We start from the raw sequence: 27,441 nt of genomic DNA on the forward strand, positions 1-27,441 counted from the left end.
CCCAGGAGTGGGATCGCTGGATCATGTGGCAGCTCTGTTTTTAGTTTTTTGAAGAAACTCCATTCTGTTTTCCATAGTGGCTGCACCAATTTACATTCCCACCAACAGTGTAGGAGGGTCCCCTTTTCTCTTTGTAGAGATGTTTTTAACTGAAGTTTTGATTTCTTTAACAGATATATGGTTGTCTAGATTTTCTGTTTCTTCTTGTGTCATTTTGAAAAGTTGTATTTAAAAAAAAAATTGTCTATTTCATTTAATTTTTAAAATTATGACATAATATTGTTCATAATAGCCCTTCATTATCTTCTTAATGTCTGTAGGATCTGTAGCTATGTCTGTCATTTTCAGAAGACTCTGGGTGTTAAAAAGTTAATCTCCCATCAGTTGTTTCATTTTCCTCACATTGGATTCCTTTCAAATCAGGAACAGATCATTTTCTTCGCTCTTTACGATATTTGTTATGCTGTTGCCACAGGCTAAAAAAATTCCCCTCACCACAACCTTTATCTCTTCTCACCTGTCCATCTGCTGCTCAACCCTTAGGATTCAGAATTAATGTGAACCCCCTTCTGATATACACGTCACAACATAGTCCATGAACATACACATCCAGATACACGTATATGTACCACACACATACACACATACTCACATAGATAGCTATTTAATGACTTTCCTTTGCAGCACTTTACCCAAATTACTAATTCGTTAAAATTATGATAAAATCTTTATATTGCTTCTTTCTCCTACTAGACTGTAACGTCCACCAAGGCTGGACTTGTATTATTCCTGTTGGAAGGTGAATACTCAGTACCCATCACAGTGCTTGGTACATAATAGATGCTTGAAACATCATGGTTGGGTGAATGAACTAATCTGTACTGAGGAGAAATAAATTGTTCCCTTTGAAAAGTCCATCTAATAATTTTAGTTTTGCTAGAAGGCAGTATGAAGGCTGGAAAAATAGGTAGAGGCCAGATTATGCGGAGCCTTGACTAACAACTTACAGAATCTAGATATTTCTCTGTTTATATTTTTCATGTTTTCCCTCTGTCTGTCCCTGCTATATTTTTGTTTACACTCAGTGCCCTGGGGGATAGAGGGGCCTGGCCTTGGTAACGAGGGGAGATGCTGAGAACTACAAGACGGGAGTGTGGGGGGCGAGGGTCTTTAACAGGAGTGTCTGCTCCTGTCTCCCTCTGCGAGGCCCACAGTTCCTCCTCTGCCTCAGTCCTACACGTAGGATTAGCAGAGGATTTGCATATTTGGGTTATGTTGGTGGTAGGATGGGAGAAGTGGAGCCGTTGGTTTTTCTCTCTAGTTGGGCATCACATCCTGTAAAGGAGCCCTCCCTTTGAACCATCCATCATCAGACAGGATCACTAAAATAAAAGAAATGGCCCAGGGGGCCCCAAACTGCAGCCTCGCCCACACTGTATTCTGTATCCCCTGATTTAAGGAATTACGGCCTTTTCTCCTTCCATTCCCCTAAACCGTGTCCAAAGGAGCTTATGTGGTAATTTACAGAACGAAGCTGATGGATCAGCTCGTAGGACATCATGGGTCAGAGCGCTCCCCTCTCCCCTCCCGACTGCCCTTCTGACGCGCTTCATGCCTCTGATGCCCAGAGCCTGCTGGGGTTCTTGGAAGTCGGCGGGTGGGTGAGGGAGGAGAGGGTGTCGATTTGCTCCACCAGGACGTAGACGCTGGTGAGCCACACTGCGCTGGGCAGGAGGACCTGTCTGTAGCACAGGTCAGAGAAACGCAGGTCCTTCCAGAGCATCAGCCTGTGCAAGAAGTGAATTAAAGGGAACCTGGATCCCAGCCCAGCTCTCCGCCTCCACCATGATCTCCAGTAAGATTCTGGTCTACCATCACCCACCCAACCACCCACCCAGCAGCTCCAGCACAGAGGTCTATGGACCCACCAGGCGCCGCAAAAGGTCCCTGGGAGATTTGTTCCATAATGGCTTCCGGGTGAGGTCTGGGCCCAGCGCTGCTGAGAAGGAGGAACCACAGAGCTTCTGGCAGTCGGTGGTGTCTTGTTGCAGGGTTTGTGCCTCCTGGGGTAAGGATCCCCCTCAAAAGCATCCCGTATTCCGAGAAGCTGCCCGGGAAAGAAGTGCCCTCTCTGCGGGCTAGTGGACAAGTGATGGGCTTCTCCCTTCCTCTGTGTTTGGCATACCCCCTGAGCGCAGATGAGCTGGGCCAGGCAGAAATCCTGTCCTTCCTTTTTAGATGAATATAACTGGTCTCTAGTGCTCCTGAATGTTTTTGAGCTATTAAAGAATATATTCCAGAAATGTTGGGGAAAGCTTGGTAAATGACGGGAATGGCTTCCTTTTCATTTATTAAGTGGTAATAATTTCCAGTGAGTCGGCATTTTTCAGGAGAGGTGTTTGAAGCTATTGACTATTTTTTTTTCAGGGACAAAAATGCCGTTTTGGTTTGCTTTCTTCTGTCCTCATATTGGGCCGTGGCAATGTTTTCTTGCCTGTCTTGGATGGTACTTCATTATTCTCACCCAGCAGAGATCATAAGAGTTATCCTCTGGACAGATTTTCTTGTCTCAACTGCTTTCCAATAGGGATTTGGTTTTATTCGGGCATCCGTAATATATGGGAGTTTGAAATAAATGACTTAACTTTGCATTTCTGTATCTAACAATCCCAGTCATAGGAAGAGACATATTTTATTTCCAGAAAGGTTAGTGTTAAAAGTAGCTTCTTTAAAATGAAGTATAGTCCCTTTGACACCCAGCTTAAGATGCTGATATGGATAGGCCCAGCTTGAACTACCTCTGTATTATACAACTATGTAGAGCAAAATTCCAATTAGCAAGCAAGTGATAGGTGAGTGCTAGTCAATCCTTTTCATTAGAACTGGCATGAAAGGCCTCCTTGGGCTGTAACATCTGCATGGACTTCGTTCGGAATCTAAATATTCATGCCCCCATGTCTGTGACCCTAGATCTGCTGACCAAATTGTTCTATTGCCTCTCCCTTCACTTCAAGAAAGAACTGCTTTGTGCTTTATAACATCCAGCATTGCCAAGGGCCGATATTAAGGCAGCTAGAGAGATGAGTGAAAATGATGAGATTATTAAGCTAAGAGAAAATAGACCATTTCCCGAGAAAGAGTTATGTGAGTGAAACCCCAGCTTTCACTTAGTGTTCACTCTCCTTACTTTACCCTTGAAAGGGGTTCATTCATTCACTTTCAGTAGTGAGAGCTGACTGTGTGCCCGTCATCACTGTTTGGGAGGATGATGGACACAGTGGTGAACAGGTGTATGAGGTGCCGCTGCAGTGGAGCTGACATCCTACAGAGGAAGACAGGCAAATAAACAAGCAAATATGAACATTGTAGATTGTGATAAATACTCTAGAGAAGAACAGAGTAATGGGGGGCGGGTCCAGATTGGGTGGCTAGAAAAGACATCTCTGAGGCAGTGTCAGTTGAGCCAGCCTTGCAATGATGTAGGGGAAGAACATTCCAGAAGGGAATGGAAGGGAAAGCCCTGAGCTGAGAATGAACTGGGAGATACTCAAGGAGCAGAGATGCAGTGTGGCAGGTGTGAGGATGGGGAGAGTAGAAGTGAAATGAATACGGACTAGATCATGGAAAGCCTTCAGAGCAAGGTAAGGAATCTGAACTTAAGCCATCTGAGGGCTTTTAGCTGGAAGCGATGTGATCTGATTGATGTCTGCAAAAATCACGCTGGCTGCTTCTAGGAAATGGATGGTGGGGCATGGTGGGCTGAGGGAATAAAAGTGCAGACCAGCTTGGGGGCTGCTGGCCAAATTAGAGGTAACAGTGGCTTGGACCATGGTTCTGGCATTGGAAAGGGAAAAGATGAGTTATTTTTTATATGTATTTAAGAGGTGAAATCAACAAGATTTATTTGTTTACTTTTTAAAAAATTTGGTTCCTTTCTGGCTCCCTTATTCAAATAGGAGACTGTCAAGCAGGAGCTTCACCCCTTTGCTTTCAGGATCTAGGACAGTGAGTGACTGGTACAGAGAGACACTCACTGCACATGTATGGCATGAATTCATGAATGAAAACATGAATGAATGGGTGAGAATCCCAGTTGGAATATCAACCGATGTTTAATGCACCAAGAAGTGGTCCATGTACACAATGGAATATTACTCGAATAATAAATATAAACTGATGTTTAGCATCTATCAGATAGGAAGCAGGACAGGGGATAAGGTGGGGCATAGAACAGCCTGAGCAATTATCGAGGGAAAAGATTTGAAAAGGTCAGGCAAACAAGCACTATTTATCAAACACAAGTTCTAACTGGAGGAGCAAAAGCCCAGGGGCATTTGAGAGCAAGAAAGACAGTCCTCTCCCTCCAGCTAGGAAGAAGAGGCTCTGATTCTCTCTGTGTGGAGGGTGAGAGCACGTGGTCCAGGCAGTGATGTAGCTGGGGGATGGGAGGTGGGACCTGGGGATGGCAGCAGGGTGCAGGGACCACCTTCTAGAACCCTCCCTGGGATTGTGTCTGTCCCTGTTTACCCTGATGACTCCTGTCATCGATTTGAGCTCTCGAGCTGCAAGGCCAGATGACTCTGACCTTGTCAGACACTACAAAAATAATTGCTCTTCAGGATTTACGTGGGGGTGGAGGGATTGGAAATGACAGAGGTTTATTTGAACCTTTCAGCTTTTTGGATTTAAAGATTAAGGAGTTAAAGGGAATGGAAAACAGCAAATTGGAAAACCCTGGCCAGCTTTCCACCCTGGGCTGGGATGCCTTTGCTTTTGTGTTTTCTTTGTCTTGTGCTCCAGTGGGACCTTGCTTGCAGGAATCTCCTGAGTCCTTTCTGTCTTGGGATAATGGGGACCCTGAATGGTGAATGATTCATCATTTACCTGCATGTCCCTCAATCTCTTGTCAGTGTAGCTATTCTGCTTCCATCTGAGAAAGAGGTCCTAAATCCCTTAACTTTTGTGGTTGGCCAGCACTAAAAGTACATGGCAGTAGTTCTCAGGATGGCCTAACCTGGTGGTTCAGGTCCCAGGTGCTGAGTGTGACCTTCTGAAGGGACAGCAATGGCCAGGGGTCCTCCCTGCCTAGAGCCGCTGGCCTCGGGTTCCTGAAACTTTGACAAGGACGCCGGGCTTGGAGTCAGAAGACCTGTCCTCAGTCCTGACTTGCCATTAACTTTATAACAACAGCAACAAAACATTATGAATAAAAATAAGAATTTTCAATACATATTACAGAAAAATTTAAAAACTCAAGAAAATTAATGAAATCCAGAAATCCTACCTCCATATCACAACCACTGTCATCATTTTATGTGTTTCCTAGTTTTTATTTTTCATATACCTATAGTTTTCATAGGTTTATCAGAGAGAACATGTACTTTATATTCCAGTTTTTAAAAATGCTTCCAGTTTGCTATTTTTAAATTATGGTAAAAAATATATAACATAAACTTTTCCATCTTAACCATGTTTTAGTGCACGGTTCAATAGTGTTAAGTACAATATATTTGCGTTGTTGTGAAACAGAACATTTTCATCTTGCAAATTTGAAACTTCATACGCATTAAACAACTACTCTTTCCCCCCCACTCCTCAGCCCTTGGTAACCACCATTCTACTCTCTATGTCCTACTTCTTTAACTTAACATTATATCATAAGCATTTTCTTTATTGTTATATTACTTTTTGACTATAATATCCCATAGATGGACTATATTTAAGAAGACCTATTTTTAGATAGCAAGCTGCTTTCTGTTTTTCTTGTTTAATGAATAATTTTGCAAGGAACATCTTTGTTTCTGTAGCATCTTTCCATGTTTTGTTATATTATCTTAGGCTTCATTCCCAGAAATGTAGTTTGATTTGTAATGTGGAATTATTTTCTGAAAGTGCTGTATCAATTTACAATTCCACCATCAAATTATAAGACTATCTCATTGTAGGGGCATCTCTAGTAGGTGAAATTCAAATACATTGCTAGTTAAGCAGAATAAACCAAAGTTACTATATTTTTAATTGACATATCTTTTATTTCAACCAAGTGTAATAATTTCTAATGTTGTTTACTAGTTATATTTCCTATTTCATGACAAGCCTCGTTATGACTTTTTGCCTATTTATGGACTAGTGATATAGTACATGTTCTTGACATCATGAAGACTTATTATATCATATTTGTTTTAATTATTTTTCTAATAGATTATGATCTTCATTACTTTTTTTTTGGCATGTAGAATTTTGATATTTTTATGGTGCTGATTTAAAAATTTTTATGATTCCTTTCACATCTGAGTCTAGAAATTCTTCCTTTCTTCAGAGGGCTAATAAGTATGTAATTATATTTTCTTTGGTTTTTTTTATGGCTTATTATTTATATTTAATTTTAATTTTCATCTCAGTTTAATTTCAATTATGGTAGGAGGTGACAGTTTAAATTGATCTCATTGTAAACCAATTGTTCCATCATTATTACATAATGCTTGTCTCGCCTTGAGTTGTGATGACTTCTTTATCATATATTAAATTCTTCTCTATATAATATAATCTATTCTTATCATTTTTTAAAAAATTTATTTATTTTAATTTTTTTTTCTGTCTGTGTTGGGTCTTCGTTGCTGCACGCAGGCTTTCTCTAGTTGCGGAGAGCGGGGACTACTCTTCCTTGCAGTGCGCGGGCTTCTCACTGCGGTGGCTTCTCCTGTTGCGGAGCACAGGCTCTAGGCACACGGGCTTCAGTAGCTGTGGCACGAGGGCTCAGTAGTTGTGGCTTGTGGGCTCTAGAGCGCAGGCTCAGTAGTTGTGGCGCACAGGCTTAGTTGCTCCGTGGCATGTGGGATCTTCCCGGACCAGGGATCGAACCCGTGTCCCCTGCATTGGCAGGCAGATTCTTAACCACTGCACCACCAGGGAAGTCCCTATTCTGCTTATCTTTTTGTGATTTTTCTTATTTTGTTGCTTTGTGGTAAATGTGGCCTATATGATTTCTGTACTTTGGAATTTGGTAAAATTTCTTTGTGGCCTAGTACATGGTCAGTTTCATGACTGTTCAAAGGTTGCTACTGAAGAGTGTGTTGTTTATTTACTGGGTATAATATATGTATGTATCTACCTATCCATCCATTCAGATAGATATATACAAATACATCCCAAGGAACTAAATGTTATATGAACATTTCTTATTTGTGCTTATGTTTTGGCTAGTGTCTGAAAAGTGAACATTAGAGTCTCCCACTGTGATGTGGCTTTGTCAATTTTTGTTGTTTGATGCATTCTTGCCAGATTTTGTCATATATGTACTTCAAAGATATAGTCTTAGGTGTGTAAAGTTTTTTCACTGTTACATATTCTTGGTGGATTTCTCCTTTTATGAATATGAAGTATTACTCTTTCTTTTGTACATCTTCACAGTAGCTGCCACTTTATATGATATCATTATTGTTCTGTTTGCCTGTTTTTCTTTGGTCAGCATTTGTCTGGTACATATTTCTAACTTTCCTTGTTTTCAGTGAATCTCTTACATGCCTCTGGAATGGATTATTGCTGTTTTTATATTATCTGAGTGTCTTTGTCAGTTAATAGATAAATTTAACTCACTCAATTTTGTTGTGATACTAAAAAATAATTCTTTTTGCTGTTGCAATAGTATTTTATTAATACTAATTAATATGCTTTTTTCTTTTATTTTTTCACAATTCTTTTCCTTCAATTGGATTGATCATCTTTTGTTCTTTTTTCCTTCTGAGATTTGGAATTTATAATTCCAAATGTATTCTTAAGTTGTTGATACACATACTTAAACTTAAAATTTTCTATTAATATGTATAATTAATAGTACTTTCTCCTGAAGCAAGACAAGAACTTTAGCACAACTTTCTGACCTTCACTGCCCTCTCTCCTCCATCTTCCATGTAGTATCATGTAGAGGTTTTACTTTTAAATCATTATTAATTATTATTTATTAGTTTTTGTAATATTCAGTCAACACATAAACTAATCAGTTACTTTTACTCTTTTCTTGCATTGCTTCTTGTATCTCACTTGCTTTTGGGTTTATTTTTCTCTCAGCTGGTCAAGTATATCTTTTTTAGCTCAAAATAATTTCTCCTGAAGATTGTGGCGATATCTTTCCTTTGTTTTCTTGAATCCAGTGCAACCAGGAGAATTCTGACAATAATTTGATTCTCATTGCTTTGGGGAGTTTATATCTTTGCATTGGTGTTCTGAAATGTCACCGTAATATGCCTCAACTTGGGTCCTTTAAAATTAACAGACCTTTCCAATCTGAGGATGCAGGTCATCCCTTTGATCTGGGAAACTTTTTTCTAATGTTTGAGAGTTTTCCTGCTTTCTTTTTTTCTTTTTTTTTGCCACGCCACGAGGCTTGTGGGATCTTAGTTCCTTGACCCGTGATTGAACCCAGGCTCCAACAGTGAGAGCTTGGAGTCCTAACCACTGGATCGCCAGGGAATTTCCAGTTTTCCTGCTTTCTATTGCCTGTATTTTTTCCTTCTGGAAACTCAATTACGTAAATGTTAAAAATTCTACACTTGTCTTCCATGTCTCTCAACTTCCCTTTTGTACTTTTCACCCCTTTTCCGCTTTGTATGAAGAGACCTCTGTTTGATAGTCTAGCCCTGTAGTTTGTATGTAGCTGTATCCATTCTTCTAATAGTTGGCTTTTTAAAGTTTTGATGTTTAAAATTTTAATTTCTAAAATATCTAGTTTATCTTTGCTGAGTTGACATATTTTCTTACAATTCTTTGTTTTTCAATCAAACTTTTTCTAAAGTTGTTGCTTTGTTAATGTTGTATCATTAAGTGTAAATTTTGCTAGACTACGTGCCTTTCTTCAAAGAAAGCTTGACTTTCCTCAAATATTTGGTGATCCTTGATTTTGTGCTCCTCTTTGGATTTGAGATTTTCTGTTAGCCTATATTAGAATGCTGTCTTTGCTTAATGCACCTTGTCTGAGGAGTGATGGGGTGGGTATGTGGCAGTGTATTTTGGTCCAGTAACTGGTCTTACAGCTTTCTTCTAAGAGTCACCAGTTCACGTGGGATATTGCTTTAACAACTACAATGCCCACGCTTACTGCTTTATCCTGGCTGCTCCTATTTGGTACCCCAATCCATCAGTGAGTTAGTTGTCCCAGCCTCCCACTTCCCAGTGTTGGTCACTTCATTTCATCTTTTGAACAGTTGCTTTCTCCTTATCTATGATTTCCCCACTCCACCAGGCCCCACCAACCTGTCTTTGTGAAATTCCTTATCAAATGTATTGACCAAGAACATTTCTGATATTTTGTTTTTATTATGTTATATATATGTTTCTTACTATATATGTTATCAGGTTTCTCAGCTTTGCCAAGTTAATTTCCAACAGAATATCCACTTTTCATCTACCAGCGTTTTGTGGTTTTCTCTTACGTTCTGTAGTTTCTCTTCCCTTCTTCCTGCCCTTGTGGGATTTTGCTATTTTTCCCCCCTTTAATATTATTTTAGTGAAGTTTTGAGAGGAGGCAGAGAGAAATCATTCTGTTCAATCTGTTAGGGTTAACCAGAATGCTCTGGATTCTTATTTTAATTCATGGATGAATTATATATGTTGGTATTTTATGTAGAACTTTAGCATCACTAATCTTAGTGAGATTATTTTACTTTTGTGTTTTGAGAGGCAGTTTTTGGTACCAGGTTATGATTATTTTATAATAAGTTTAATAGCTTTGCCTCTTTTAGTGTATCATGGAATAGTTTAGAGTTTCATTAAAATGTAAATGTTTTAAAAAATTTAATAAATTACATGGGTGCAAACTCTCTGAGGGGAAGATGTTAACAAAAATTTCAATTTATATCTCAATTATCATCCTGTAATGGTTTTCTTTTTTGTGTGTATGAACTTACAAAGTTTACATTTTTTGGAAAGTTGTCCCTCTCAGTGTGGATTTCAAATTTTATTAGCCTGAAATTGTGCATGACTTTATTTTCTATTTGTTTCTTTATTGGATAAGCATGTGTTTTGTTTGTTTTATTGTTGTTATTGTTTGCCCCCATAAAATGATTTGAAAATTTTTATCACTTTTAATTTTTATTAGTTCTCTGATTATTCAAGTATAAACACTAAAGTAGAAATCATCTTTTCTTCTATGGTTGTTAAGACTACTTTTTTCCTAAGATCTTGAGCTGAATGCATTATTTTATAAGTAATCTATTATTATACTATGGGTTTTTTCTAATTTATAGTTAGCCAGTATGTTCTTTAAAAGTAAAGAGACAGGGTGCTTAATGGATATAGTACTGGTTTTAGATTACTCAAGCGATTACTCAGGGAAAACGCAATTTGCTAACTATTTGGGGAAAAAATAAAACTTGGTCCCTTTGGCACACTATTAACCAAAATAAATAAATATGCCAAGATGGATTTACAAATTAAAGGTTAAAAGAAGAAAAGATACCCTAAATGGGTGGTTCCCACACTTGGCTGCACATTAGAATCATCTGGGGAGTTATAAAAAATTTCTGCACCCAGGTTGTCACCCAGACCAATTAAATCAGAATATCTGAGGGTGGGAGATAGGCACCAGTGTTGTTCCAGAATTTCCAGGTGATTGCAATGGCAACAAAGTCTGGGAACCACTGCCCTGCAGTTTTGTTTTCTCAGTTTGGCCTCTGACCAGAAGCATCGGTGACATCGTAGAGTTGGTTAGAAATGCAGAGCATCAAGCCCCATCTCAGTCCCATGGAATAGGGTCTGAATGTTAACAAACCCCAGATGATTCATGTGCACATGGAATTTGAATAGCTGGTCTCTAAAGCAGGCTTAGCAAACTAGGCTTCATGGCCTATTTATTTGAATAAAATTTTACTGGAATACAGTCACGTGCATTCATTTACATGTCATTTACAGCAGAGTGGGTAGTTGTGATAGAACCTAAAACATTTACTATCTGCTCATTTGTAGAAAAAGTTTTCAGTGCTTCTCAGCCGTGATGGCTCGTTAGGATCATCGCAGAACTTTAAAATTCCCTCTGCCTGGCTGTACCTCAGACCCATTAAGTCAGAATTGGGGAAGAGGGAGTGAGACCCAGGTATCAGTAATTCTTAAAGCTTCCCAGGTGATTTAAATGTGCAGCCGAGGTTCAGAACTCACACCCTAAAGGTACAAAGAGAAAATGTACATGCATTGAAAAAAATCTGTTTTTTACGATGGAGGTGGCCATTTTTAAATATTAAAGCAAAGAAACAATGATGGAAGTCTGATATATTTGACCATATAACAAACTTTGGAATTCAGAAGAAAAAAAAACACCTTAAGCAAAATTTAAGACTTAGGAAAGAAAAAAAAACTTTGAGCAAAATTAAAAGAATGATGAACCGTGGGATAAAATATATAACATATAATATTCTCATTATGAAAGAGCTCAAATATAATAAAAGAATAAGATGAACCCACAGGTAATCTGGCAGAGACTATTATAAAGCACTTTAAAGAAGAAAATAAAATGACTAATAATTATGTGAAAACACAGTTAACTTCATTTGTTAACCTAGAAAAGCAGAATAAAACAGGGATGGGCTCTATTTGGGGTTGAGGGCTATCAAATTGGGACTCCTACTTTCCCTCCCTCCCTCCCTCTTCCCTCCCTCCCTTCCTTTCCCTTCCTTCTTCCCGTCTTAATCAGAATACTCAGTCTGATGGGGGTGTAGGCAAAGGGCATTTCCCTACTGACGGAAATGGGAATTGTTAGGAGAGTTTGGCAAGATGATCACAAGTGCCGGAAGCGCTTACTTGAGTGCTGATGTTTGGAATCGGAACTGACTGACCAAAGGCTGTGCCAGGGCAGTGGTTACAAGCTTGGGTTTTGTGGCGTTACATAAATTTGGGTTGAAATTTGTGCTGTGCTGCTTACAAACTGTGTGCTGGACACATTCTCTAGTCTGTTTATCCTTAGCTATTTTCTTCGGTTGTATGGATTAAATAAGATAGAGCTAAAGGATTAGGCATGTAGAAATAATTAAAAATAGCAGATGATCAATCATAATAGATTTACATCATTGTCAACATCATCATTTTACCAATAATTTAAAGTAACAATAACACTATTTACCGTGTGTGTGTGTTTGTGTGTGTGTGTGTATCTTTATGGGCTTTCTATTCCGTCTTGTTGACTTTTCTGTGCAGTTGTGAACAATAATATGCTGTTTCAATTCCATAGCTTCATATGGTAAAATTACTGTTTGTCGAATACTTGCAATGTGCCTGCCATGCTTTAGCAGAATACTTAGTCTTCTGGCACACAATCTGCAGGGCAGGTTTTAATACCCATCTCTGGGAGAGAAGAAGGGCACTAGGATGGGGTGGAGGGCTCAGCTGTGCTGCACCTGTACCAGAGGCCTTGTCCATCCCACAGACAGCTCTGCAGCTGGATGGCCCTTCAGCATTGTCCCAAATCCAGGCAAGGCAGCAGACCTTTGTCCCCATATCTACCAGCCATGGGGGCCACCCCTGGTAAGGGGTGTGACCGTGGGCAAGGCTGCTCTTCAGGAGCCAGTGATGAATAAAGATCCCGGGAAAAGTGATCTGGGCTGTGCTCCACAGCACCCCCTATAGCTCATGCGTGTTATTTATTTAATATAGTCTCGTGACCACCTAGAGGGGTGGGATAGGGGGGATGGGAGGGAGACGCAAGAGGGAGCAGATACGGGGATATATGTATATGTATAGCTGATTCACTTTGTTACACAGCAGAAACTAACACACCATTGTAAAGCAATTATACTCCAGTAAAGATGCTAAAAAAAAAAAATAGTTCAATACACACACACACACAAAATATAGTCTCGCATGTGATTCACTAGTATTTTATGTAGGATTCTTGTGGTTAGTCAATAGTCATTAGTGTGATGATCTTGCCATTTTTTTCTTTTTAAATCTATGTCCAGGTAATACCACTTCTCTAACCAATACAAAGTACAGAAAGAGAGAGAAGAGTCCATTTTTATTACTTGACTATATAATAGAGAGTATTGATATGTAGAGAAGTTTACCGTTTTTTGATAGTTTAAAGGAACTTGCTCATGAAACTATCTAGACTTTTGGAGAGCATAATTAATATGTTATTTTCTTCTTCACAACTCTGTTATAGCCGTTTTCTATTTCCTAAAAAAAATGTTATTTCAGAGATTTTAAATTATATAGAATAAGTAATAAGAATATAGTGTTATAAAGCAAAGGAGATGAGTAATTTGTCACTTTGGCATTGCCCATCCCACTGCTTCCTTTTCTTGGCCTCTTTATGGAATCTGAGGTTGCTGTCTATCCTCTTTCAGGACCTCTCTGAGTATAGCAGCGTGACCATTGGTCAAGGCTCTTTCCTGGTTAGGCTTCTTCATATTTCCTAAGAGTGTCAGCCCAGGCCTCTGTCAGGTGAACTTTCAGAGGTCATGGCTTTTCCATTTAGTAAACAATGTGTAGCCTCAGAGTTCCGAATGCAGAGCCTCTAACCTTTAGCTCTCTGCCATCTAATTCTCAGAAGTCTGATTCATTCAGTTCAATTCAAGCAAGTAGTTACTGAGTATCCACCTTACGCAAGGCACTATTTTAGGTACATGGGATACAGCCATGAACACAACAGACATCAATCCCTCCCCTTCTAGAGCTGGTGCTATGGATAAGGAGACAGAAAGTAAACTACATAAATAAGTAAGATGCTGGTGCTTCATGCTGGGGAGAAAAGTAAAGCAGGCAAGCGGAATAAAGAGTTTTTTTGGGGGGGGGTGGGGCTGAGGGGGGAGTTGCACTTTTAGACAGAGTAGCCAGGGAAGATCTCCCTGAGAAAGTTATGTTGATTAAACACCTGAAGGAGGTGAGCGAGGGCACCATGTGGCCATTTGGGAAGGAGCATTCCAGGCAGAGAGAAGAGCATGTGCAAAGGCCCTGAGGCAGGAGCATCCGTACACAGTCAAGGATCACTGAGGAAGACGGCCAGATCAGAGACAAAGTAGTATGAGTGGGGGGAAGAGGACAGCAGGTCCAAAAAGAATGAGGGCTGGCCTTGCTTTAGGTTCTTGAAGGACTTTGACTTCTACTTTGTGTGGAATGTGGGCATTGGAGGATTTTGAGCAGAGGAACGGCATTATCCATTTTACCTGGTAACAGGCTCACTCTGGCTGCTGTGCTGAGAATAGACCACAAGTGGCGCAGGGGAGAAAGCAGTTGGGGAGCTGCTGTGAGCTGTGGCCTGAAGGGTAGACACTTCAGACCAGGCATTTCTCCAAAGTGTCTGGCTTGATCTGAGGAGAACATGTAGACTGATTTTTTTTTAGCCCTATGTAGAACTTTGTTTCTCATTTGCATTAGTGAAACCCAGTGCCGTGACAATGACCAGCACAAAGCAGTCAAATAAACAAAGCCCACCATTGTTCAGCCCGTGAGAATGTCGCTCCTGCATCACCCCAGGCCCCTTTGGCAGGGAGACATTTCTCTTGAGTCCCTCTCCTGGGATAACCTCTTCTCCTAAGAACCAGCTTATTTTCCTCCTTTCTTAATCTTAGAATGCCTCCCTGCTTGCTTTCCTTGGGAAAGAGCTCAGACCTAGATCTACAGTTTACGTCTAGCGAGAGGACAGGACCTTGTGACTGCGGCATTCTTTTTTTTTTTCCTACCTTTATTTTCATACACCTCAATTAAAAGAAAAGCTTTTATCCTATCTTATTTTTGTGAGTCGCTTTAAAATATGACAAACGACAAACCAATAATACGGGATGCAAAAGGCATTTCTTCACGATAAAAAGAAAGAAATCCCATTCAAAGCGTGGGCCATTTGTATTCAGTTTTTGTTTCCATAAATGAAAGTACACACACACACACTCTCTCTCTCTCTCTCCCACACACACATACACACACACACAATTTTTCAGGATGAAACTATTAGCGGCTAATATGTTACTAAAGCATCCTTATACCCGTGACTGGTTTCAGTACTAACTGCCAGTGTTTTTCTACCTCGAGCTTCTAAATGTGTTATTTTACCTCCCAGCAATATGTGACAGTGACGCTGCAGTCAGATCAGCTATCCAGGTTGGGCTGGATGCTTCGGACCAACAGGAGAGTTTATTAACCATTCACTTTCCAGCCTGCACCACCCCCCACTCTGATTTAGTAAGACTTACTGAACTTCTTTGCAAATGTTTTGTTCAAACAATATATTTTCTGAGAACTTGGATATTTGAAAGTATTTTTTGTTGCCCTTACACTGTTGAACAACTACTTGACAGGGTATAAAAATCTTGGGTCAGACTCTCCTTGTTTTAAAATTCTGCATGTTACCCAGTCGTTGCTTAACACTTACTGTTACGTAATGAGATCTTAGTTGCCTTAATGGTAACCCTCTCCCCACCCTGACACTTTTTGATTTTTACTTCTTCGTTTATTTTAATACTTGAAATTTGAAGGGAAGAGCAATAAGAGACTTCTTGGCGTCAGTCTCTCAGAGCTGATCGTTCATTTTGCCTTTTAATCTCGAGTCATTCTTTTCATATCCAGAAAGTTCAATCCTGTGATGTCCTGGCCGCTACTTATGATCTACGTGTTGTTTGCGCTTCCCTTTGGAACACATTTTATTCATAGGTTGGATCTCTGTGATCTCTACTCCATTTCTATTTTCTAAAGTTTCATCTTTTCTCTGCCTTGTGAGATGACCTCTCCATTCTGTCCTCTGCATCCCGTTGTTAGCGGTGTGAGGTCAACCTTTCATCAGCTCGGTTAGGACTGGGTTTTTGGCTCCTGAGACTTTTATTTCATCCACATCCCTTCTCATCTCTGCACTTTCTTGTTGAATAAAAGTAATATGAATATCATTCAGAACAGAAGGCGGGTGTTTTCTGAAAAAATCTTCTGTCCGTGAAGGTAAATCCTTTTAGATGAGAAATTTTCCTTTTGAGCCATATCCTTTTGTCCCTCTTGAGCAGTGGGGTTTTTCCTTCTGTGGGCTTTAAGTTAGCTTTTCCTTGTCACCTTATGCTTGAACAAGGAGTAATCTAACTGAGCTCAATATGGAGCTGTTTAGGGGAAAACTTCCGGTCTGTCTCCTTTCCTTGATTCACCCTGGGGTCTCGAGAGAATCACCACCGCTTCTTCCCACCACTCTGCACGCCTCCCCGCTTTACTGCCTCACATACTGGGCCGAATAAACTCTCACCCATGGACATCGAGCTGCCCGTCTACAGCTTAGCCCACTCTGTGCTCAGCTCCACACATGGCACATGCGGAAGCTTAATAAAATGCTTTGAATACCCTTGGGAGTGGGTGTGATATTGAAAGTGTCTCAAAGCTGTAATAAAGTATTTTGTAAACAGTTCTCTTGCACAACTGCCAAGATTCAAAGCCCCATGAGTCATTCAGATTGTTTTTGACTCACAAATTTGATCTCAACAGAAATACATTTTACCCATGGCTATTAAAACACAACAATAATTTGTATTTTCTTGAATCCTCAATTGTGTCTTCCTTCCCCATTTCCCTCTCTCTCCTGCTACATAGAAACACTGGCTCTTCTTTGCCATTCAAGAGAGGTTGCTGATTCAGAATGGAGAAGCATGTATCTTGACACTCAGTAAAAGTAGAATTATATAAGTTTTGAATCCTGAAGTATATGGGGTGTGATATCTTAATGATTTGATTTTTTTTTTTTGATTGGAAGAAAAATATAGAACCTTGTAGGAAACAGATAACACAGTGGGCTATACTCTTCATTTTTTCAGAACTGCAGATAAAGATTGAAAAAAAAAAAAAGAAAATCCACCGAAGAGGTGAGGTTATCTGATTTGTTCCTAATCTGCTCTTAGCACGAGGGTTACCCTGAGCTATTCCCAGTATTTTTCAGAGACAGAATCCTCTCAGACAACCATGTAACTTAGAAATCGTGCTTTAAATCAGAGATGGACACATGAGAAAGCTCTGTAAACTGGGCTCTGCCCACCAGAATATCCTCTGCAGCAGCTCCATACAGGGCCCCTTTCATGAAAAAGTCAGGTTACCAGCTGAGATTAAACCAGCCAAGGATCAGGATGAAGAACTACATCCAAGGTACGGGATGGTTCATTCTTCTGCAGGAATTTCATATCCCATTAACCTTGGCAGCTGTACATTCAACAGCAGTGTGTGGACATTAAAACCACACCTTGAAAATAATGCATCTCTATTTCATTTCTCTTTCCAGGTTTGAGATTTTTAAGAGCTCTCAGGCTGATCCAGTTTTCAGAAATTTTGCAGTTTCTGAATATCCTGAAAACAAGGTAAGATGTTCTTTCTCATATTTTTTTTTCTCGTTCTGGTCCCCAGTGCCACGTTGTAAATATCAGGTGTGTGTACTTTCATCACGATGAAGTTAGAGTTCTTTTATGCACAGAGGGAGTGATCTAACACAGAAACCCAGGGAAGGCCTCGAGGTAGGGTCTTCTGCAGGGCGGGGACTCTATGGTAAAGAGAAAGAAACAGCTGTGTATGGGGGGGAAGTAGAGACAGTTTTGGGGGGACCTTGTGGGGTTGCTTGGACACCGGCCGCAGCTCCATGGAGAGAGGTGCACAGTGGGTGAGGGATGGGTCTGCTCATTGATTGGGAAGTCCTTGCTCCCAGGTTTTAAATCACCCCTTTATTACGTCACTAAATAAGAAATTGAACCTGGCCATAAAAGCAATGGAAGCAGTGCTCTTTGAGAGGCAATCACAGACCTCATACGGCAAACAGAAAATCATTTCATTTCAAAGTACATTCTAGATGTTCACTTTATAGCCCATGTAGCCCCTGGGGCTTGCTCTGTGAATCGCCTTCTGGGGAATATCTAAAAACCTCCCGCCGAATGCACCATGACTACTTCTGTTAACTGTATTATGATCTGGAAAACACTACTGGACCAGGAGAAAAAAATCCCCCAGAGACCCCTTTCCTGAGGACCTGCAGGTTCTCAGGGCTGGCCGGAAACCAGGACTGCCTTGATGAATAAACTAATAAAAGAGGTTGGACGTCCTTTAATGGAGAATAAGTACAGGTCATAAATTTCTCTCATAGGAAATTACACTTTGAGAAGCTCACTGCTAATGTTCCATTTCCTCTTTGGTTGGCCTTAACGTGTTTGATAAATGATGAAAAACAGGACATCTCTGTGTTTGTGATTTGTAATTAATACACCTGCATTTTGGGGGAGCTTGGATTCAGCATTGTTTTCTCAGTAACTGAGGCTGGGACTCAGCTTCCTGAATATGTCACATCCAACAAATGTGACAGGCTTTCCTCTTTGGGTCTTAGTGTGTTTTGTTTTATTTTAGTTTGTTTTGATTTCAAATTGGTTTCCCCTCGCTAACTATTCATCTGCGTGAATGGGGGAATAAATTCACTTCCTATTAGTCAAGTTAAAAAGAAAATGAGCGTCGAATGCCATGGAAATCTTCTACAGTGTGTCCCAACACCCTTTACTTTCATTATCCTGGGGTCAGAATTTGTTGGTGCTCCATTTAATAGTGTGTACTATTATTAATATGGAATGAATATTGTTATTCTTCGTATTTCTTCTGAGTGACAGTAACCTTCATTTCTACCTTTTTATGACTTTTCTATGCGAGAGACTCATATTCCTCTTGAAATTAAAATGGTCAACAAAGCTAGTAATCCTCAAGTTTTGCCTATATCATATTTGCTCCACTACACTGTATTTTTACAGGTAGACTTGGTGAGGACCCAGTGGCAATCACAGGAGCTGTATTTAAGAGATACTTGTGGGGACGGTGTTACGTGGCGTCATCCACACTGTCTAACATGGTATAGTGCCTCTCTCTCCCTGTTTCGAGTTTACTTGTTTAGGGGGCTTTTAATCCTCTGACGCCAGCATCTTAAGAAGGTGCCATTACTCTGAGGAATAACATGGAGAGAACTGTATTCTCACCTTCCTCGTACTCCATGTGGATCCTTCCTGGACTTGGGAGAACGATAAGCCATCTGAGTAAACTATCTCTTCCTAGGCTTTTGCCAAGAGACCCGCCAACTTCCCATTCCTTGGAGAAGACTCCTTTCCTCTGGATGCAGGAAATAGCACTAGCCTCCCTGGGGAAACATTCCGCCTGATGACTCTACAATTATGGGGGTTCATTCTCCCAGTGCAGGGGGGGAAAATCTGAAGCAGCGAGTGAGGGAAAGAGGTGACTCTACATTGGGAGAGTCACGGGGCGGCAGGCTACTGGGATGTCTGCCATCCTAAGCCCCAAACAGCATTTCCCCAAGCACCCCACTTCCCACAGAATTAAACTCCTTGTGTTATGGGAGGGTGGTTTCCATCACAACCACACACTTGGATTGTCCCAGTTCCTGCCACAACCAGGGACAGCATCAGGGTGACTTCAAGCCCGAATTGAGCACCCATTTGTGCAGCAGCGAGATGGGTGCCAGGATTGAGTCCTACTTTCAGAGAGCTCCCTGGGGGAGGACTGACCCCTAGTGTGGTTGGTACAGGTACACCCAGGGCTTGGGAGGCATGGAGGAGAGTGATTAAGTGGGGCTCGGCGTGAGTGTGAGACAGTCAAGGATCTTTTCAAGGCAAAGGGGGTGTCTTCGGTAAGCCTTGTAGAAAGCCAGGTGTCATTCTGCTGGTGCTGGAGATTAGGCATGTGAGAGGGAGGGTGAGTGGGGCGACTTCCTATCAAGGAAGCTGCAGGAAAACACGTAAGTGAGAGAACATGGCCTTTGGGGGAACGTTGAGTAATTCTGTGCTCTTGGAGACTGGGGTGTCCGTGGTAGGAAAAGAGAAAGATGAGATTAGGAGGGCAGGGAGAGGTCAGATCACCAGGCACAGACTGAACCCTCATGTGATTGTAAGAACTCGGGAGGTCTAGAGTAGCTCTCTGAGCCCGTTCCCTCTCCAGCTGCCAGGCTGATCGCGGCCCCTTCCTTCCGTGAGCCCCAGGCACAGATCCCGCAGGCTCTGCTGCAGAGAAGCAGAAGCCTTGGTCCTTGTAGGGCTTCGTACCTTGAGGGATTTTCTGGTAACGCCTCTGTACTTCGCTGCTTTCACAGGGACCTTCCAGGCGGGTGGGTGGAGCCCCGCCATCATCTTTCCGGGGGTTTTGTATGACTTTCTCTAGCGGCCAGTCCCCAGCAACCTGGGGTATCGGGTAGCGGTGGAGACATTGAAGTGCGATTTGAAATAATGATATGAAATGGTGGTTTCATGTTCCGTTCTTCGGCTGCCTCTCCTGGCCCAAAGTGGGAAGAAACAGGGCAGAAAAATATATGGGGGGGGGGGGGGCGGTGTGGAGAGAAAGAGAAAGAGGGATGGGGAAAGAGGGAGACAGAAAGGATGAAGAGGTCAGGAAAAAGATGACAGAGTGAACAGGATGACCGAGAAAACAGAAAGTCACAGTAACGGGACAGCATCAGGGTCATTCCCCAAACTGCCAGCCAACAGAAGGGCCTCAAAGGCTCCATGTCCTATAAATGGCATATTGAAGGGGCCACTGGGAGACCTTGTGCCATTGTCTGAGCTTTTGGCAGTTCCTCAGTTGCCCAGCAAACTGGCAAGCAGACTCATACAGTCAGAGCAAAGGAAGCAGCTCTGTCTAAAGGCGGTCATTCCATACCTCATTTAATGCTGATGATGGGGGCATGGAGCACCTAGTGCTTTTTATTTTATTTTTTTTAAACATCTTTATTGAAGTATAATTGCCTTACAATGGTGTGTTAGCTTCTGCTTTATAACAAAGTGAATCAGTTATACATATACAATATGTTCCCATTTCTCTTCCCTCTTGCATCTCCCTCCCTCCCACCCTCCCCATCCCACCCCTCTAGGTGGTCACAAAGCACTGAGCTGATCTCCCTGTGCTATGCGGCTGCTTCCCACTAGCTATCTATTTTACATTTGGTAGTGTATATATGTCCATGACACTCTCTTACCCTGTCACATCTCACCCCACCCCCTCCCCATATCCTCAAGTCCATTCTCTAGAAGGTCTGTGTCTTTATTTCCGTCTTGCCACTAGGTTCTTCATGGCCTTTTTTTTTTTTTTCCTTAGATTCCGTATATATGTGTTAGCATACTGTATTTGTTTTTCTCTTTCTGACTTACTTCACTCTGTATGACAGACTCTAACTCCATCCACCTCATTACAAATACCTCCATTTCATTTCTTTTTATGGCTGAGTAATATTCCATTGTATATATGTGCCACATCTTCTTTATCCATTCATCTGTCAATGGAGATATAGATACTTATGATGGGGACATGGAGCACCTAGTGCTTTTAAAAAAAAAAAAAAAAAGTAGTTACCTTACTGTTTCCTCTAATTATTAAAGTGCAGTGTAAACATTTCAACAATATAGAAAAGGATAAAGCACAGTTTCCTCAACACCATCGATGGTTGAGATAACCTCACTAATATTCTACCGTGTCACTTCCGTTTCCCACATAGCATTCCACTCTATGTATGTACCATCATTTACCTAAACAACACATTTTTTTTTTTTTGACATTTTGGAAACTGAAATCACTGTACTACATATATTACCTCAGAAACGGCTGCCAGGTTAAAGTTCTTGAAAAGAGTAATCAGTATAGAGACTGCAGGCAGAGGCCACATCGTGAAGGCTCTCAGATGTCATAGATTTGACTCGGAGAGCAAGGAAGACTTGTTGAGGGGTTTGGGCAGGAGAGGAACGTGGTCAGATTTACATTTTAGAAAGATCCACTGTTCCACCAATTGTATAGAGAGTGGGTCTAAAACATCTAAGCCATAGACCATGAGACTGGTCAGGAGGCAGTTGTCCAGGCAGGTGGTACTAGGGACTGGCCTTCGGAGAAGAGGGAGAGGGATCGAGAGATATTTAAGGGTTAGAATTGACAGAACTTGATTTTGCTTCACTCTGTGTCTTATCGTTCAGGCCATTCATCCCCGTGGGGTACAGTGCAGTTGACTTTGAGGGGATTGCACATCTGTCCAGCAAAGGTAACAATAAAACAAAATAAGGGCATTGACACCTGTCTCTATTCTCAGCCAGAAACAAAGAGGAAAGTACTGGTCAAGTAGAACAGAGATGAATTCGTATTGCTTTTTGGAAAGAGATGATATTTTCAGTCTCAACCCATACATGTCTTGTTAAATACACTGAGAGGAGAGATGGCCCCCAGCGGTTCTGGGTTTTCAGCTGTCATCTTGGAAAAAGACAGACATTCACTCTTCCAGTATCTACAGAGACAGACTCTCTCTCCCAATATCTACGGAGTCCTAAAAAAGGTCTCTGATCTATAAGAACAGAAAAGTCTCTGTGCCTGCCCAGAGACGATGATTCACTGTATTCACTGATACAGATTACTCTAATGGCTAGTGAGAACTCATGGGGCAGGGGCCCAGAAATGATAATGGAAAACACGAAAATGAAGTTAGGTTCTCATGCTAACGTCACAATCTGTCCCTTATCGTGAGGGGGCTAGAACCTGAATAGTTCCAATCATTCTAACCATTGGGAACTTGCCCTTTGGTCCAGACCCCTGGGCTTGGCCCTGAAGTCTATGACTATCTCCAGTGGCCTCTTGCCATGCGGAGCCCACAACCCTGTCCTGCAACCCCTTCCCTCTTCCCAAGGAGCCCTCTTCAGCTTGGTGAGGTTCAAATTTCAGATTATGGAGAAAGTCCACCAAGAGTTAATCTTGTGTCTCTTGCACAGAGCTTGTAGATGATTGCCTGGTCAGAGAGTTTCATTTGAAAAGCAAATTCCTAATACTGGGCATCTGTAATGATGCAGATGCCATAAAAAATAATCAGATTTCAGTGCTTAATAGGGACTCTTTCAGCAACAATGATTAAATGTTCTCTACACAACAGAGAGCTCCCTTAAGTACTATTAATATCACTGTGACAATCAGAGATTAATAATCACCATGTAAGGTCGTTTTTCCAAAACACCATGAGGCTCGGAGACTCCCATAGTTGTGATCTCTCAAGAGGGCTCCACGTGGTTATTGGTGGGACACTGCTTTGTTCAGTCTCCAAGGATCCAGGACTGTGTAAGTGAATCACCTTGGCACTTAATTATCCTCTGAGAAGATGAACAACACAGGCTTCCCTGAGATCTCTCCCTTTGCCACTGGCTACCTGTCCCTCATCAGTCTCTCTCTCTCCAAGGTTAATGCACCTCAGAGGGCTTAAAAGACAGAGGCAGGGAGGTTTTGCTTTATTTTGACTTCCTCTTGAGAAACTAGTTGGGGACAGGATATGGTGATAGCCTCTATCCTCCCTGGGGCAGTACCCTCTGGGCCTCTTCATATCCTCTACACGGGGTGTGGGGAAGGCACAGCTTCACTTTCACAACAAGGAAGACTTTCTGGTGGATCCCAGGCTGTGACTGTGTTCTACACTGTAGTGGCCAAGAGGGCAGACTCTGGAACCAAACTGCCTGGGTTCAAGTCCCAGCTCTGCTGCTTACTGCTTTGAAGTTGGGTCAGTTTCTTAACCTTGGGACCGCCTCATAGAGTCATTATGAAGATTTGATGAGTTAACATACGTGAAGCACTTAAAATGGCGGTGCACATGGTAAGCCCTGTGAAAGAACTGTGTCAGCCATTCTTATCACTGTGATCTTAAACTCTTAGAATTTAAACCATTGGTTTCCCTTGAGAAAGAGGTGGGAGGGGCCGGAGATCAATCCATCCAGGATGATGCGCTGAACCACACTGTGGGCAGTGTTAGGCCCCTCTGGGGAGACTGAAAGAGAGAGAGTTCTTTTCTGCACGACGCAGGTGGGAACACAAGAGTTAAATAGAAATCTGAAACGATGCCTTAAGACAGCGGGATGGGTTACCAATGAATAGCTGGAGGTGAAGGAGACGTAGGTCACTTTGTATTGCCCGTGGGTAGAACCACTTTAAGGAAGATGTAGGGACTGAACCAGGCTTTGAAGAAAGGGAAATATTTGGAGAGATGGGGAGGGCTTTCGAGCTGAGTAATAGCATAAACAAAGACTTGGTGAGTAAGTTTGGCTGTGATGGAAGTTGCAAGGTTTGTGTAGAAAGAATCGTGGTAGGAGGACCTGAAACTTCAGAGGGTGTTGAAGGTGGGAGTTTGGACATAATATTTTACTCAACAGGAGCCTTTGGACAGGGCAGTGACCTGCTGACAACAGTGGTTGAGGAGCTGTACACCCAGTAGGAGTGAACGGGGTGAAGGCAGATGGGACGAGTACAGAGGGGAGACCAACTCACTCAGTGCAGATTCTTAGAGGCCCTGCTGTACACCAGGGACTCACTGCTCCCAGGGTCCCTGCCGACAAGGCCCCTACCATAAGGGAGCTAAGTATCTCGTGAGTGCCAATCGATCTTTCTCGAGGAACACTGGTGGATGCTGAAATGTTTAGGTATAAGGTCATTGGGGAATAGGATATTCATATGGTCCCAGAGTCCCACTCCCCGGATGGCATATTAACTACAAAGGGAAATGGGCACCTCTCAGTGGCGCCATCTGGCGTTTCCACCTTCACCAGGTGACTGGACCTGGTGCAGTTGAGTTGGAATTTCCTGATGTGATGCCATGCCAGGCGGGTCTTCTCAAAAGACGTATTGAAACAGGATCTAATCAGGCGGGAACAGTCAGACAAATCCAGAATATGGGACATTCTGGATGACAGCTGGCCTGGGTGCACAGAAAATTAAATTGGCACTGAAAACAGATTTAAAAGGGTGTGTGTATTGGTTGCGGGGCGGGGGTGTGTTACTTACAAATTGAAGGAGAATAAAGCAGAGAATGGCAAACTGAGCAGCCATTACTACTAAGGCCAGTCAGCCCAATGCCCGTCTTTGTGAATAAAGTTTTCCTGGAACACTGCCACACCTATTCCTTTACAGGTTTCCCAAGGTGCTTTTCTGCTCCAGCAGCAGAATTGAGTAGTTGCAACAGAGACTTTATGACCCAGCAAAGCCTGAATATTTCCTGTCTGTCCCTTTAATTAGAAAAGTTTGCTGACCCCTAGATTAAAGCCACATAATAATCAAATGCAGCGCATGAACCTTGATTACTTCCTGAATCAGGGTGACAACATGAAAGCATCAGTAAACCTAATTTTGGAGCAACTGGAGATATCTAGATTAGGAGTGCCTATTAGATGACGTTCCTGAATCCGTGTCAGTTTCCTTAGGCAGGACAATTGTATTACGATTGTCTTGCACAGTGTCCTTCCTAGGTGTTCAGTGCTGAAGTATTCAGGGGGTTGTGTCACGATGTCTACAACGTGCTTGTAAAATGGTTCAGCCAGAAAAAGGAAAAAAAAAAAGAAGAAGAGAAAATGTGTAGAGATGAAAAACCGATGTGGCAAAATGTTAACTGGTTAATCTAAGTGAAGGGCATCCAAGTGTTCATTATATTCTTCTTTCACTATTTCTGTAGATTTACAGATTTTCAAAATAAAAATTAAGAAAAAATTTTAAACCGTCAGAGGGCTTAATTTAGGGACCACTTTCAGTAACTCAGAAGTCATCTTCCTATAGGCTCTGGCCTGAGCTACTTATGCCACCTTTCAGATCCTTCCCTTGTGGTGGCTCTGGGGGGTTGGGCGTGGGAGTGGGCACTAAAGAGGCTCTGGTTCCTCTGGAAGGCAGCCCCAAGTGAGTCTTCTTCTGTAACTTGGGGATTTTGCTTGTGTCTTTTGCACAGTAATTCCATCAAGCTGGTGAATCTGCTCTCCATATTTATCAGCACATGGCTAACAGCAGCCGGCTTCATCCATTTGGTAAGTATCCTTGAAGACGCTTCAGTGCTGGCGTTTCTGGAACAAGGCCCTCTCTGAGTCATTTTATTACCTGGGAGACAAACTTCAGCCCAGCTGTAGAATGCAAAACAAACGAGAAGCAACTGCACAGTTGTCTAGGTTTCCAATCCTTTTACCCCAAACTAGTTCCAGATGCTGAGCCACGATCACACCCTTCACCTGCGGTTTTCAGCTCACCTGTATTGCTATGGGGGCTTTCATTGCTTTTTTTTTTTTTTTTTTTTTCCTTCTGTCTGCAATAAGCCCAGCCAACCACAAGATGGCAGTGCTTCCTCAGCAATCACCAGAAAAGGTTGGCGACCAGGTTGTAAGTCTGGCCCCCATCTCTTAGTAAACAACAAATTCAGATTCGTCAATTTCCCTCCACTTCCCCCTTACAAAAAGCCCTCTTTGGGCTGATTGCTTGTCAAGTTATTTCGTGTCTCAAAAATGTTAATTCTTTTAAATTAACGACTCCAAAGCCTTATATTATTGTCAAGCTGTTCTCACCTTCCCAGGGCAGATTTCTGCCTGCTTTCTAGGGAGCATAGCTATTGTGGGAAGTGTGTTTCAAACAAACACAAACCTTTAAAGCTAGAAGGAGCCTCATCTAACTTGGAAGCTTTGGGTAAAGGTGCCTTTCTCTTGCTGACCCTCTGTCTGCATAAGGGGTGGAAGGAAGCATTGTTACCCCTCCCTCCCACTGGGATTTTTGTAATTACCATCCAAAGGAAGACTGCCCCGTCAATCACTCGGTCACTAGATCTGATGGTTTCCCACCCACTCCTTTATGCTGATGGGATTCTTGGCTGAAATCACCCTTAGATAATCACTGTAATTCTGCCAAGTGCCAAAAATCACAGATATGGAGGGTTCATTGGCTGTTTTCAATAAGCAGTGACCTCACCTTACTATTGTGTGAAGTACCTTCTGCTTCACCAGGAAACCTCCATGAAAAGGGCACATTGAGGACAAGCACTGATGTGTGAAAGAGGCCAGGTGTTGGAAACTTACTTTCTGCAGAGGCAGAGTTGGAGGCCCGGGGGGTGAGGGGGCCTGGGGTTGCCCATCCACAGGGGGCCACCCTGGCAGGTCACAGGCGTTGGCCATCCAGTGGGTTGTAGGGCTGGACCTCTCTCCTCTGAAGTGTCTCTCCTGCCTGCCTCTCAGCTTTGTCGGCAGATCATAGACGATGGGAGGACAGCAAGTGTTTGTGAGCCTAAAGCAGAGATGGGCCAACTGCAGAAGCTCTCCACACCTGTTGCCTCTGCCTGATTTCCTGCTGCCCCTGCAGAGTTGAGTTGTCCCTACAGAGAGCAGGAAACCCTGTGGTCCACAAAGCCAAAAATATTGACCATCTGGCCCTTTACAGACTAAGCTTGCTGGCCCTAGGTACAAATGGAGATAGTTCTCATGAGCTCACTTTTTGTGCTTCCAAGGGAGATTTCTGCAGTTTGCAGGGCAGAGCCGTCACTGATCTTCTGCAGAGCAAGGAAAGCCTAGTCAGACTGCAAGAGATGCTTTTTGGGGTTCGTTCATATGATCTGAAGGAGCAAGGTCCCTCGGGCAGCTACTTGGTCAAAACAATGAAAGGAGGAGGTCCCCTGTGGGAGGGTCCAGAATTTCTTTGGGACTGAGCAGGAACTCAAGAGAAGGGCCA

General features: G+C 42.2%; 1 protein-coding gene across 5 annotated transcripts in view; it reads left to right on the forward strand.

Moving 5' to 3' along the window:
- Positions 1-27,441, forward strand: part of KCNMA1 (potassium calcium-activated channel subfamily M alpha 1) — a 745,231-nt gene that overhangs the window by 484,142 nt on the left and 233,648 nt on the right. For all 5 annotated transcript variants that reach the window (XM_036829453.1, XM_036829449.1, XM_036829450.1 and 2 more), the window contains exons 6-7: positions 17,219-17,294; positions 25,688-25,763. In XM_036829453.1, the coding sequence (XP_036685348.1) occupies positions 17,219-17,294; positions 25,688-25,763 (152 nt within the window). The remainder of the gene's footprint in view (positions 1-17,218; positions 17,295-25,687; positions 25,764-27,441) is intronic.

Source organism: Balaenoptera musculus, chromosome 16 (assembly GCF_009873245.2).
Source record: "Balaenoptera musculus isolate JJ_BM4_2016_0621 chromosome 16, mBalMus1.pri.v3, whole genome shotgun sequence".
Classification (NCBI taxonomy): Eukaryota; Metazoa; Chordata; class Mammalia; order Artiodactyla; family Balaenopteridae; genus Balaenoptera; species Balaenoptera musculus.